Source organism: Plutella xylostella, chromosome 2, assembly GCF_932276165.1.
Source record: "Plutella xylostella chromosome 2, ilPluXylo3.1, whole genome shotgun sequence".
Classification (NCBI taxonomy): Eukaryota; Metazoa; Arthropoda; class Insecta; order Lepidoptera; family Plutellidae; genus Plutella; species Plutella xylostella.
Window position 1 is genome coordinate 2,779,230 of NC_063982.1, and position 15,979 is coordinate 2,795,208.

The 15,979-nt window shown below is 37.1% G+C and overlaps 1 protein-coding gene across 1 annotated transcript in view; it reads right to left on the reverse strand.

Annotated features, from left to right (window-relative positions):
• Positions 1 to 15,979, reverse strand: part of LOC105390484 — a 58,577-nt gene that overhangs the window by 16,600 nt on the left and 25,998 nt on the right. The window contains exons 2-3 of the mRNA XM_048631657.1: positions 13,238 to 13,376; positions 1,145 to 1,234 (exon numbers count right to left, since the gene is read on the reverse strand). Coding sequence (XP_048487614.1) covers positions 1,145 to 1,234; positions 13,238 to 13,376 — 229 coding nt within the window. The remainder of the gene's footprint in view (positions 1 to 1,144; positions 1,235 to 13,237; positions 13,377 to 15,979) is intronic.

Consider the following 15,979-nt stretch of genomic DNA (forward strand, 5'->3'; position numbering starts at 1 on the left):
AAATTATGAAATTTTCCGCGATTCTTAGAACAGGAAAAAGTATAATTTCATCGTAATATAAATTTGTATATTTCCATAAACAAATCTGTATTGAGTGCTGTTCATATTTTTATCTTCTTACCGAGAAGCTTATCATTGTTAAAGTATTTTATTTGTGCTGGGAATATGCTTGCCAATTAGCAAAATAATAGTACATTTATCGATTTGAATCCCGATCGGTATGGTTTTTTTTATATTAGGTAAAACTCTTTTTGTATTACACTCACGAGCAATGAAAAAGTTCATCCTGCCATATGTCACTGGAACTTTTCCATTGCTCGTGAGTGTATATTAACGATCTGTTAGCCCTAACATAACACATGCGAAAAGTAGGTATTAGTACATTAGTTTAGTACATGTTTACAACATGACTTTATGTTACTCTTATATTACAACTCATTCCAGAGGACAACTACATTTTCCTGTTATTTTTCCTTCTACAGTTACGTGTTTTTTTCAAAATGGCGTCAGCTCGGTGGAGACTTATTGCTTCCTCCAGCGCGATCCCACTTCCTTCCTCTTTTAACAACGTTTTCATTTTAACAAGAAAAATATTTTTGTGTTTACGACGGCACAATGGATAATAGATCAACCGTACGTTCGCACTGAAATGGGAGACCATTTGTACCAATTTATGGACCTATACAGGGAGTAATATGTATTACATTGAGTAGTGGAATAGATGAACGGTCAGGTGGTAATATTCCAATAGGAAGGTTGAAGCTATAAGACGTACCAAATTTTATGCTGTGCATCCATAAGTGATACCTACACAGGTGTTAAACACAAAAAAAGTTGTCATACACTTTACTGTTTAAAAAAAACTCATAGAATTACCTAACTAAAAACCTAAGAGACTAACCTAACCGAGTAGTTTTACCAGGGCCGACAACAAACACACATCTTTCATAACTCAACAACTCACGCAATGCTGGAGGGTTACTCTATACTGACGAAAAACGAACGAACGAGAGCTGTCGTACAATCGGCACATTCAATACTACAACACAGAGTCGTGGCTCGTGCAGCAATGCTCCGAAACTTTGTTTTTCGTCGCATAGACTGACCCCCCTGAACCGATTTGGATGAAACTCTTGACCCTCACCTGTGAGCTCCGGATGCCGCTGCTGCTTCAGCCAGCGCTCGTCCTCCGAGTCGATGTCGTACTCTGGCTGCTCCTGCTCCTGCCATAGGGCTGCAACAAGCAAATGTGGACTTTAACTATATGGATCATACGGTATATTATTATTGCATAACTTGAGACAAGGGCATCAAAAACATCGTGAGAAAACCTGCATATCTAGATTTAACACATCTAGATATGTGAACCCACCAACCCGCAGTGGACCAGCGTGGTGGGAAATGGTCCAAGCTTAGGACGGGAGTGTAGACCTTGGGGATATGCACAAAGGTTCCATTCGAGAGAGCCAGATGCAAGTACTTACACCCCCTAGCAGAGAATAGAATAGAGACAAGGGCATAACCCTATAGTCTTGTAGGAATAACAAAATGTAGACTTGAATTACACATGTCATGGTAGATTATTGCATAAGCGAAGCGTTTTCTTTTTCATATAATTAAATCGAATCGTAGTCAGTTCTTGCTTAGTTTGATCCATTCAAGATACAAACAAAAGATAAGCTTTCAATTACGCTTGGTTATACAAAGTCCAAAGACTGAGTAAACGTTTTTTTAATTTAAAAACTACATTTTATAACTTTGCAAGAGCAGAGCGGGAAATCTCATCAATTCTTCTTTGTAACATTGTTTAGGTCAATGAAAAGCTCCGCGGCCACACGTTTCGTTCGAAATTAAATAAAAGCTCTATCGTGCCGACTTCGCTTCTTATTAAGAATTCCATTATTTAACCCTAAAGCTCTGTGCTGGAATTATAATTGGTTTCTTTGGTTTGTAGCTCTTGTGCTTAGTAGTGAAGTTATTTAATTTAAAAAATGACCTCTGTTTTACTCTTTAGATGTAAAGCAAGTACAATTTTATTCTATTTTACTCAGTAATAATGTCGGTTCATTAACAACTATGTAAGTATGTATTTACAACAAAAAACTATTATATTCTAGGTCTCAAATGTGATTATCAGTCTGCCATGGATACATTTTGACCACAATTATTACTGGCAATAAATAGTAAGGTTTCAGAAGAGTTCAACTGTTTTTTTTTTTCAGGACTATCTAAGCACAATTTTACATATTATGTTTTAGTAAGTTATGAAAACTAAAACAAACAAAAAACATACGTAAAGTTACAAATTAACTTTATCAGAGTTCGAGTAGTTACTTTGTCAGAGTCCTAGTTATCAAAGTTTGCATGGAAGACGTAAAAAGCTCCATTTAACGACGTCATATTACTAGAATTCTAGCTGAAAGTTCTGTTACACGAGCAGAGGTGCTAAGGTTTCAGTTTGCAGCAAGAAAGGAAACATTTTATTTACACTTTATGAATATACAAAGTTGAAACTCTCGGGTAAAAGTCACCGTGAGTTTTTTTTCATCATCATCAGCCTGTAATCATCCACTGCTGGATATAGCCACATCACTCTTTCGTCGGCCTTCTTAATCCAGCCATCTTCAACTTTTGGTAATAGGTAACTTAAAGAATATTTACTACAAGTCATACATAAGTATACGTAATTGTTAACTACCGGATACATGCCTTTAGAATTTACTTCTATGTCTGTCTCTGGTAACCTACCTGTGGTAGGTACACCATAGGGTGGAATTGTAGCTCAGTGAATAATAACAGTACCTACTTTCTACTGTCGGCTTCGGTAATTTCCACCCCATATTCAATAGCTCATTCATAATATATGGCTTTATCGAAGCCCCGTTGGTAAGTAATATAGTAAAAACAAGATAACCAACGTGTTTACTATCGGAACGTACTGGTACTGGCGACAAAACAATAACACAGACACTCTGAAGTATTATCATGCGAAATATAAGTACAGTATGACCAACTTATCCAACCCGGAGATTTTTAATGTAAAACTATACCATCTTTAATTTAAAAAATACCAAAATTTCAGCAGCAAATTACATTATTATTATATTTATGTAGGTGTGTGTAGTTTATTACACGATATCTATCATAAAAAAATATAGGTAAGTATACAGGATGGAATTTGGCAATGCCACCTAAAGTGGAGGTAGCCTTAATAATGTAGAAAGAAAACATTTCCTTTTTGAAAAGAAAGAAAACTGCATACAAAGATACCAAAAAAATATATTTAAAAATGTACTGTAATTTAGTGTGTGCAGTGATTAAAATCTTTTTTCGTTAATTTTTTTTATTGATTTTTTACAGTGTGACAAACTGTTTACCAAATTTTTTAGGTTTATTGACATAATAAGCCCCCCTTAAAAATGACTTTTCAGTATCATAATGTATGACAAACATAGATGAGTTAGGAGGAGTGACGGAAAACAACAAGTCTCAAATATTCTCACTATCTCCGCGTCATAACTATTTTGCCGTCGGTACCGTCGCGTACATTCATTCGTGCACAGTGCTCCAAGGTCAACGCTCAGCTGATTCTAGCCGACGCGCGCGCCTGTGTCGCTGATAGCAGTCGCCTGGTCGGTATGTTCAGTTGAAACGATGTTCACAATTGAAAACTAATGAACGTGGTCTGGCAGAGGTGAATATAAGCGATAAGACCGACTTGTAACCTTATTGACTTTATTATAGTGTCCTACTCTACATGGCGTTTCAATCTATTTATCAAAACCCTTTTCTGTAAATCAGCTATTCTCTACCTATACGGTGGTATGCGGTAAAGTAAAAAGTAGTCTCTGTAAAAATCGATGTTTCTTTGTCTAAAGAACACCTAGATCTAGTCCTTGTAATGTGATTTCATCGTGTTCGATATAAAACCTATCAGAGCTTTCTACACGTTACAAAATTTAATTAAAAACAAACATAGCTACCATGTTACGTGCCTTTGTAAATACTGAAAGATTTGTGGCCTAAACAACAATGTTAAGAATTTATTATGTACCTATGTTACACAAGATAGAAATGTACCTGGGTATAAATACCTACATACTCGTAATATGTTGTAATCCAAATTTGGTAGATCCGTTGTTGGAGTGATTTACGCAAATAGGGACTGTATACTTTATAGGGTTTGTTATTTTAGGATATAAAAGTTTTACTAGCGGCTTAGATAAGCATGCTCTAGGATGAATCGCCTCAATTAATGATTAAAGTAGATTATCTAAACGGGTCTTAATTAAAAATAGAGTAAGTACATTAATGCATATTTAGTAGCATAAATCCTACGGGAAATCCTTTTCCAAAAGACCGAAACTCGCTGGAAAAAGCTAGCAAGTACCTGAATGTAAACTTGGACGAAATCACGGCTTCCTAAAAATACTAAAACATTTCAGCACCGGCTACTTCGCTGTTTACGGTGCTACTTAAAAGGGTATGATTATGCTAATCGAATTTGCGCTTTAAGATCAAAACAGCAAGGTTCGCTGTTGAGCGAATGAGGGACGGAAGTGGTAGCAGGTTTATAACATGAGCGGCGTAAGGTTGAGAATAGTAAAAAATACATTTTCGGCTATTGGCCTGATAAACAAGTGGGGTTTAGGGTGTTCCCCTAAGTTACTGTGCAGTCAGAGAGGTTTACTCTTCTCATAAACAAAATTCCTTCATGAATAAATAGGGGTGATTTCTTGCTTCAAGTGGTATAATTTACGTCTTGGATCTGGCGGTAAAGTGGTTAGCAACGTGGACTTTTGCGCCGTACGTTTCGGGTTTGACTGCCGCCAGGGTTCAACGTATAAAATGGTTTCGAGATAAAATTTGCGAGTACATGAAAGGAGCCCCCTAGAGTGATGTATCTGTCGCAGGCAACTGGTTTAATCTTCTGTTTGATTGAACCACTAGCCCTTTCATTGGATGGCGCTGTTCAGTTGTATGACTAGGCCGAACGTTGATTGTACAAGCGTCACAAAACGTCCAACTAGTTAGCTGACTTAAAATCAGTCAGGTGGTGAATAAAACAAATATGGCGTCTAACAGCTAACAGCTGACACAAAAAGCACCAATATTGTTAGTTTTTTGCAAATAAATTAGCTTTAAAGTGCGTTATTTGTGTTAAAATAGTGTGAAAACATGGACCAACACGGATTTTTTTATTTTATAGTTTCAAAGGAAAAAAGTGGCGAAACTGGAAAATTATGAACAACAATATGAAGGAACGTTTATTGTTATTGTTTAGTTAATTTGTGAGATAAGAGCTTTGTTGTAACATAGTCTTTTTGTTGACTCTTGTCTGGTGATGTTCACCCTAACCAGCCATTACAAAGTTGCTATACTATATCCTATTCAACGACTTCGCTGAATGACGTTCAGTCAAGACATCGAACGTTACAATCAACGACTTGACGAGTTGTCCTTTAGTCATACAACTGAATAGCGCCATCCAATGAACGGGCTAGTGGTTCAATCAAACAGGAGATTAAACCAGTTGCCTGCGACATATCCAACTATCCGCCTATTCCTTTGTATGCGTCCAGCGCACCCTATGCAGTCAACAACTGACGCTCAACTGACTTGACAATCCTTTCCCCAAGATGGCAAATTCTAGTCTAGCTAGTAGCTATGTTTGTCACCATGTATTTTTTACTTATAACTGAGTTTATGCCACATTATTAACATGGTGATGCAGTCCTGTCAGTGCATTAAGGGCTGTGTATCACTTAAATGACCATGTCTTGTTATGCGTTCTACCAAATTTCCACGATTACCATTCTGCACCAACGCAGGTGTATGCAAAATGTACAAAACGTGTTGTTCATTTTAAATAGCTTTAAAACATCCTACCAAATTGCATTCGCAGTCGACGAACCCTCATGAGACATTTAGTGCATCCTAAACAGGCAAGCAAGACTTTATAGAGGTATAATTGTGATTCGGAAAATGTATCATACATATTTCTCTAAGACCTTTTCTAGCTTTGCTTCGCCTTAATAAGTTTTCCCGTGGGTATTCCGGGATAAAAAGTAGCCTAGATATTATGTTTCATTCCAAGTTTCCTCAAAATTACTCAAACCGTTTTCCCATGAAAGAGTAACAAACATCTAAAAAGCCCATTCTAAAAAGCTATGCAGGCTATCTTTAGTACCTTATTAGTACGATAGATATTTTTTTGGCTGAACCGCCTTTATAATAACAATTCGTGGTCTGGAAAACATAATATTCTTATGACAGCTACGCCATCTTCCTATGGTTTCAAAGATGGCCGCTGTTTCGATGGAATAAGATATTATTTTCCGCTCGATGGCACGCTGCGGCAAGTCGCTGAGCGTGGTTAAAAAATCCCACCTGGCTGGGTAGACGACCTTTACCACTGATACCTTAACACTTAAGGACAGTATTGTTAATAATGGCTTTCATACTTGTAAATGGCGTTTATGTGGCCGTCAATGTTTTAAACAATACGCTACTGATAAATTGGTTGTTACTTTGTTTAATGAACACACTCGAAAAATACAGTAAGTTATTACCTACTTGTGCAATGCAATTCATTTACACATTTACTGAGTTAGTGGTTGTAATGCAATTTATTTATTAGCGTACCTAATTTGTTAGCTTTTAGCCGTTAATTAGGAAAGCCCTAGAGCCCAGCAGAGGTCTATTGGATGGATTTAAGTATCTATAACAGCTAATAATGATCATTTGGGGATGATTTTCACAGTAATGGTCGGTCCGACTCCACTCGTATCAAAGTAGTCCACGATCCGAGTCTGCAGATTAGTTGATGGTGACCGAGTGTGGTCGAATCATATTTTAAACACGTTATGGGTTATAGTAACATCCGAATACTAGCATACTCTTATCGTAAAGAGCTTAAAGGCAGAGCAGCTAATTGAATTCTCAACATTTGAGCTCCACCTGAGTAGATTAGAGCTAATACTCCGAATGACTCTCAAGTCTTTACCAATCAATTTCATTCTTGAATGAAATAGGTATTGGCATTCATTGAAATAGGGCCACAAAAAAGGGTTATTTTCAGGATTATTTGTTTGATTGGGACTACTTGGGACATTAATGTTATGTGGATTGGTATGCCTCTGTTATATATTAATTCTTTTGTTTAAACTGTAAACTCAAAAGGTACAGGCTTTTGAGTTTATTCGTTACCATATAAAATAGATCTTTCCTCCTGGTAATACTATTAGAACGTTCTAAGATCTTACTTACACTCTTATTCACTGAAACAAATCTACAGGTAGGTAAATTCCGTAAGTAAACTATTTGCGAGGCAAATTCTTAAGTAATTGGATGGAATTTGGATTCTGAAATAGGACACTGCCTAAATTCCTACCTAAGGATAAGGACTTTGGGTAAATCTACCTGCTGAGACCGATCGATCCTAAGCTATATAGCAAAATATTTTGCGATAAAATTATCCGCCAATAGCACAGTGAGGTTAAGCTCCGCTTTCCCTTAGAAAGTTTTATCGTGGGGATTCCGGGATAAACTTGACGATTGGACGGGATTGATTGGGTGGCTAGGAACATGCCATCCCTAGAAATACATGAAAACCAGTAGTGACGTTGCAACATCGTCTGCTGCAGCTCCTTTATATCATTTACACTTGTATAAAAATATAATACGTGGGGACATTTCAAACACGGCCATTCGATCCCAAACTAGGCAGAGCCTAGTATAATATGGGTATCGGACAGCTAATTTATCTACACAAATACATAGATAAATAGATACATATTGACACCCGAAACCCGTATACAAATATGTGTATTTAAACAAATATCTAACCCGGGACCAGGACCTTCGGCATAACAATTAGGGTCACTAACCACTACACTATTCGGTCGTCGTTTGGTACCTATCATTGTACAAAGCACCTGTCGATGTTTCAAAGTTTAAACTCAAGGATGCTGCATGATGTAAGACACCCATGAGACTGTGATGTCACCTGTCCTAAATTTAAATGTAACCTTTACTAATGGTTAGTTTAGCGCTCGCAAGTCTAGTCTAGAAGTTAAAGTTCAGGGTTTCACACTGCAACAAATGGCTAAAGTTATTAACGGCAACACTTTTTTTTTACACAGAAACATTTATAAATATGAACATACTAGTATAGTATTGTTTGTATTCATTCATTGGTAACGTGTGGTGGCGCTAAAAGACAATTAATATGGATTATATGCTATTAATAGAACCAGAATTTCCCCTTGACTCGAGTTATTAATAATCACCATCAGTCAACGTATTACGTAGCTACTGAACCCGTTCAATAAGAAAATATATAAAGATAAAAGATTAAATACTCTTTATTGCACACAAACAGAAACAGTTTTACTATCATGAAAAGAAAATAATAGCTATATTTATTATATATATATATATATAATAAATATAAACACTCACACCTTGTACTAATGTACTCGCTTGCGGAGTAGGCAGAGGTGCATAGAAATAGAAATAATGAAAATGAATATATGAATGAATATATATATAATCAATCCGAAATATCTAAATACGGACAGACGGGCTGGGCGACGAAGCGGGGAAGTATTTTGCAAAATATTCTATTACATTAATATGTCTGGGCAATCTGTGTGGGACGTCCTTCGCTGTAAATGAACGTTGTATACTGTACGGATGTATCGGCGTCGAAATTCAATGTAAACTTATACTTTTATCTACAATCAGGATATATAATTAGCCAAAGGTTCTTTGGTAGAGATTGCTATAAACCAAAAGGCCGCCTCTTTAACTATTTTATTTTGTTCGTTTTGTAAATTTTGTTGTTGGTGCAAATAAAGTGTAAGTGTATTGTATTCTGCCAACCTGCAAAGATGATTCTATTTGCAAGTTATTAGCCGTCGTATAAACTCCCCATTCGTCCAGTCGGTGTAACTGATTGCGGCACTTGAAGGCTGCAACAGAGCGGCCTGGCACAGTGATTATTGACTACACTACAGTGACGTAATCAATAACAAACTCCATAATATATGTAATATATATAATATATTAGAATAGAATATTTTTTATGTCAGACGTCCTACCAATATTATAAAGGCGAAAGATAGTGAGTATGTGTTTGTGTATGTATGTTTGTTACCTCTTCACGTCAAAACGTCTGATCCGATTTTGATGGAATTTGGTATGGAGTTAGCTGACACCCTGGATTAACGAATTCCCACGGGAAAACTTTTTAAGGCAAAGCAGAGCTCGTGGGAACAGCTACTAAGTCCATAGTTGTCAGTAACAATATGACTTATTATTAAGGTTAGTTAGATAAAATTTATATTTACTAATACCATAAATAGACGAGAAATACCTAGTGTGTCAAGTTCCCTTGATTAAGGCACTTCACAGACAGCCAACTAAGTGATACTATAGCTATTATTAGCTATAGGGGTTCCGTTTTTAGGGTTCCGTAGCCAAAATGGCAAAAACGGAACCCTTATAGTTTCGTCATGTCCGTCTGTCCGTCTGTCCGTCTGTCACAGCCGATTTACTCGGAAACTATAAGTACTACAGTGATGAAATTTGATGGGAATATGTGTTGTATGAACCGCTACAAAAATATGACACTAAATAGTAAAAAAAAGAATTGGGGGTGGGGCCCCCCATACATGTAACTGAGGGATGAAATTTTTTTTTTCGATGTACATACCCGTGTGGGGTATCAATGGAAAGGTCTTTTAAAATGATATAAAGTTTTCTAAAAAATATTTTTCTTAAAGTGAACGGTTTTTGAGATATCAGCTCTCAAAGTCGTAAAAAGTATGTCCCCCCCCTCTATTTTTATAACTACGGGGTATAAAATTCTAAAAAAAATAGAGGTGATGCATGCTAATTAACTCTTTCAACGATTTTTGGTTTGATCAAAGTATCTCTTATAGTTTTTGAGATAGGTTGATTTAACTGTAATTTTGGTTAAGTTATTGTGCTTATTATATTTGCTGCTACGGAACCCTTTGTGCGCGAGCCCGACTCGCACTTGGCCGGTTTTTTTAATTTTTAAGGTACGAAACCCTAAAAACAACGATTTTTTATCCGATGTTGCGAACGAGATATACCCTCCCCTGTTGCTGTTATAATGTGAAGGGGTGGAAATGTCTTAAAAACATCAACATCGGTGTGTGTAATATATTAATGTTTATCCCCACTGCGCAACTTCTGCACTGTACGGCTAATCAAGTTCCCAGATACTTTACAAAGTGGAAACTGTATGGCTTTGCAGTCGAGTCTAGTTTGTAGCGTTTTTTATTGTTACTTACTATGTTGCTGTAGCCACAAAGTGTGGTTTTCCCTTCTTCGTAGGTAGATTTACCTTACATAAGGGGGGATGTGCCGTTACTGAAATAACAATTATATCAGAAAGTATCTGTGATCATCAGAAAAAGAGATGAGAAATAAGCACCAAATTACTCAAAGCGGAAAAGGCTAGCTTAATGACGCCTTGTGCAATATTGAAGTACATTTATCAGCGGATCAGAATATCACCAACTAAACTAACTAGGCATTTAGCCCTGAAGCTTACAAAGGGTTCCTCAAGGTCAGAACCAAGTCGACTAAAAACACGAATATTAACTTATTGACTGTCAAGAATCTCCTGGAACAACGAACTGTGAAAAAAAAAAAAAACAAAACAAGAAACGATACCACTTTTTCATCCTGTAGGCCGCAACAATTCTCGCGCATTCGCACCGACAGAACAATGTGGCTTTATTTCTTAACTTGCCACGTAATTTCCAAGTAATTTCTACCGAATGGAGCCGCCAGATGCTTTCTGCAGCATATGGCGATTACGATCAACACTCTTAAGGAACACGACGACAAGAGAGAGTTGTGATGTTTTTTTATAGTATAAAGCCTTGATTAGGGCTAGGAACTAAGCCTAAACCCTTCTTTCATTGGAAGGAGACCCGTGCCCCAGCAGTGGGGACGTGATGGGTCGAGATGAAAGCCTTGATTATAAAAGTTAAAAGTTTACTAAATTACCGCAAAAAGTTAAAAAAACACGTTGAAAAACATACGACGCGACATCGACTTCAAACTTTGAGATTGAAATACGAGAACCCTTCAGCTTAGCGTTAAATCGAAAACGTTCGTCCGACGAGTATTATGTTTTATCGACGACGCTTCAGGAAATAGGGCAGCACCGCGTCAAAGTTAACTTTCAAGTGTTTCTTTATGGTAAATAATTGGGGAGTGTCGGGAAAATAAATATATCTTTACAGGCAACTTTTACAGCCCTTTTTGTTAAAGGGAAAAACGATTTAAAGTTGTAACAAATATAACATCACAGATCCGTATACTTTTAAACTTACAGATTAAGAGTTGATTTTTCAATGGTCAGATAAAAGTAATCGGTGGGTGAATCAACCACCACTTTGATAAGTTTTTACATATACAAATTTCAAACAAAAACAAATCTACATAGGTTATTTTTTGTTTGCACACGCACACAGTAGACAGACAAAAACGTTAGCTTCATAACACTCCTCTTTTCTGTCAGAGGCTTATTTACGAATATCTAAAGTCCTTCATCATTTCATAATATGAATGAACTCGAGAAGCCTTAGTAATAGCTCTCTGTGTCTCTTGTCTCTTTCTACCACCTGCGTGAGTCATTAGAGCGTTCAGGACTGGTGAGGTTTTTGTTATACATTCGAGAATTCATTTATCATTGTGGCTAATTAATTATTCATTTGTCATGGACGCTTGAAGGTGGTCTAGTGGTTCAAAGCTTCATATTACTCGTGAATCGCTAGATAAATTGGTTCATTGGACGAAATGGTATTGTTAACTCTGGGAAATTGGTTAATAATTATATTAAACAGCAAGGGACCCAAAAGATGTCCTTGAGGGACGCCTGAGCCTGTAATAAACCCTAAAAGTTATAGTTAAATATCCACTGCGTATTACTATCACCAAAGCTAATAAGGGACAGTATAAAGTTTTACAATTAGGAGTTCGCTTCTGGGCTATTCGAACTAAAAACAGATTGTTATGAGCTACAACGAATGATCGTATTACCTTATTGGTAAAACAGTACAACGTTTAGATCTGAATTGCAATTTAAGACTTGTTGAGTGCACACAGTTGCTGATATCCAAAATGAACCAAAACATTTTAAAACCCTTACGGCCCGCGCAATAATGGTAATGACGATTATACCTCGTCTTACTCAAAGAAACGAAGCTAAGTCATTCGGTATCATTCAGGAAAAGCGCTCCTAATTCCGAGGAACATTGAACAAGCCGCGTGTGAGCCGTGTGACAAACGATCGTGGATCTAGTGACGTAACCATGCCATGCCGGCACAAAGGTTTGACATAACAAATAGTTGCGGTACCTATTCGTTTTGTAAAAAAAAGACGAACGAGCGTTTTTTAGTCCTCGTATGTTTAGTGTACTACTAGATAGAATACAGCTGAGAATTGTTACTTTTGGCGTATTTTTTTTATTATTATCTCAAGGACTCAGTGAAATACTGCAGGAATTTCTGGTCAGTCATGAAACTCGCGAAGCAGTACTTATTACCTTGATATTACGGACATACGAAATACCTACATTTATATAAGTAATACCTCAAGGGAAAGCGTAGCAGAGTAGCAGACAATTCCTTTTTGCTCTGCGAAGCATGTTAAAAGCTAAATGGGGAGAGTTACATTATTTCTGCTCATAAAACGTGTATAGTACATGCTGCTCCTCCTAAATAAATTTAAGTTTTCGATGCTCTATAATTCCCAGCGTTATCATTTTGTATTTAAAAGTAATATTTTACTCGCTGCTTCTGATTGGATGTATGTGGCCGAACGAATATTCATTTTATGATTTTCATTCACCTGCATTGGCAGGTGTTACTTAGTCACTACTTTTATACATAGCAGTTTATTACGATGGTATAAATATTATGAAAACACTGTCTAAAACAAAATCTGCAGGCACTGTAATATAAACATATCATGGAAAAAAGACGACCCTATTTCCAGGTTAGCAACAGTCTAGTGTCATCAAATTTTGATGAAAGGAGCCTCCCAAAGTCCTAAATCTGGGGCACCATCAAGCCTTCCACCACTGGAACAGTGACAAACCCTAAGCTATACCTAGGTCTGTCACCCACTCTCTAAAAAATCTCCTCAACTAAACAAAATAACAGCACCAAATAAAGATGGACCACTCACGTTGCATGTGTATGTGTTGTTTCGGCATCTTGTAATCGGGCGGGTAGCATCGCTCGTAGAATTCGAGGTCGTCCACCTCGCACACCTCCGGAGTGGGTATGATCAGGCCCGTGCATATCGCCCTCTGGAGATGGTGTTCCTGGTGACAAAATAATACATCATTAGTACAGGAATTTGTTATCAGGGGGACGACAAACGAAGTTTCGTAACGCCGCCGCGAGCCATGACTCTATGTAGTATTAAACGTGCCCATTGCATCTAGGACTATAGGAAATTCGCTATGCAGTAGGTAGTTATCGGAAGTTTCTTATCATCTGCTACGTCATCATTGAGTGTCAGCAGATATTAGTTCAAACAAAACTACTCATAATAAAAACCAGTGCATACAATATACAATGCAGTGCCCCATGTATACTGTCGACTGATGAAAAAGAGAAGGATATCGGAGTAAGCACCAGATAAATAATATATTTATACAGCTATAGATACTGCGATGATGTGTGTAAAGAAAACCGTTCTCACCTTATTTGGACCAGTCTATGTGGACAAAAGAATATGATTGGTGGATATCAAACGCATCCACAGATTTATTTTACTTATTCTTCTATTGCACAATATACAAAAGTAATTTTGTACAATCAGGTGGACTTAATTCTAAAAGCATTTTCCATAGCAACGTAGCACACGAGCACCACATCTCCGGTGGAAAGGCACCGTAAGGCCCCAGCGATCGATGCCGCCCCAACACGGGTTGTTAATCCGATTTCGTAATTAATTGCGAGCTCTCTGTGATATTCGATATTTGGACAGTTAATTTGTGAGTGATGATAAATTAACAGGTAGAATATAAGGAGGGTCCGGATCCATGACGACCGGAATCGGAATGGTGCAGTGGTTAGACTCGGACGGTTACGGCGAGGGTCCAAGGTTCAATCACCGACCGGGGCCGATATTTCTTAAATAGTTATAAATTTAAATGTTTGTGCTGTGTGATATGTGGAGATCCGTGATGATTATGGCAATAACCCGCCAATCTTGGGCCTACAAACGACCCACTTCCTGCATTGAACTATTTAGGAGCTGACGATCTTTATTTTGATCGTTAATTTATCACACTATGATAAAACATCGAGCATATATCTGCTTACGTAAATTATGACCAATACTATTACGGACTCATATCTGATGAATCATACTTATTATTTATCACTATCAGCGCGTAACTTTATCAACCATGTTATGTTAGGTATATTCGGAATCATCATAATAAATAGACGTACAACCTGAGCTACTGGGTAATATTGATTACATAAGTAGGTATGTATAACATTCTAATACTCACAAAATTATATATACAATGCTTGCAAGTTGGTAGCAGATCTGCCACAAAACCTGGTTATGAAAATAATGGCAGGATCCTACTTCCTATTATTATTAAAATATAAATGCTTAAGTTTGTAAGTAAGGCAGACACTCTTATGCACACAAACAGATTTGGATGAAACTTGGTATGTAGGATGTTGACACCCTAGATTATAACAACACATAAGCTACTTTTAATCCCTGAACTCACACAGGAAAACTTTTTAAGGCAAACCGAAGCTCGCGGGAACAGCCAGTGTATAATATTATGACAAAATATCCAATTAATAACAAAAACACATTTGTTATGTTAAGCGCTAGCTTTACGGAATAAGGAATAGCTGGCTGGGGTGGATTCCGGGCCGTTTCCAAGCGAAATTGTTTTCGGGACGCTAAAATAAATGTTTATTTTTAAGCTAAACTCAACCATCAATCTTTCTGCTTTGTAATATAAAACGTTTGTCATTTATTACACTTAGCACAGTCATGCTACAACTAGATTCCTTAGTAGATAAACCTTTATGTACATGCAGATGAAACCAAGATATACAATTCCTGTACAGTAAATAAACAATGTGGTACTTTTACATTGCTCATGAGTGTATGAATCAACCAGCAACATACAGAGGCGGACGTCAGGTGTAACGTTGGAATAGTTCTTATTTTTGCCACCATAGACGCTAAAATTGAGACGGATCACGATTTTGTCAGCATCCACTGTACCGCGCTATCTAGATTAGCTGTGGGTTTTCGTAAGCTACGCATTTAGTGTAATCCGCTGAACCCTAGGTACAGTGAGAAAAATAATCCAAATAGGTGCCTTATTTTTTAGAAAATGTTATATATTTTTTAATTACCCAGAAGTTTTGTTTTTCTATTTCTGATTTTAGTTAGTTTTTTTTTAGTTTTTTACATGCACCCCCTATTATCCCCCTTCCTAATATCCCCTTGATAACCTGGAGACACCCATCTATTAGAGTACATAGAAATGCGTAGCACGACGATAGCATCGTCGCTTAAAAAACGTTTAATGCCATAATACCGCAATTTTTGTACTTACATAATTGTCTTAGTATTTAAGTTACGTAAGTTATTTTTTATGTGTGTATACGAATAAAGATTGAATTGAATTGAATTGAATTGAATTGAAAGAATATTCTATCTATCTATCGTCGCGATATCCTCGCCTGCGTAGCCCCTTGGATGTGGGCTTTCGTAAGCTAGGCATTTAGTGTAATCCGCTGAGCCCTGCGGCTCACTGTCGACTGACTCTGCGCTGAAATGAGATAATTAGAGACACTTCAGGAGAATTAGGTAGGAATTAGACACGAACAAACACGGTCTAATTATCTCTCTTTGCTTGATGAAGGTATCGCATAA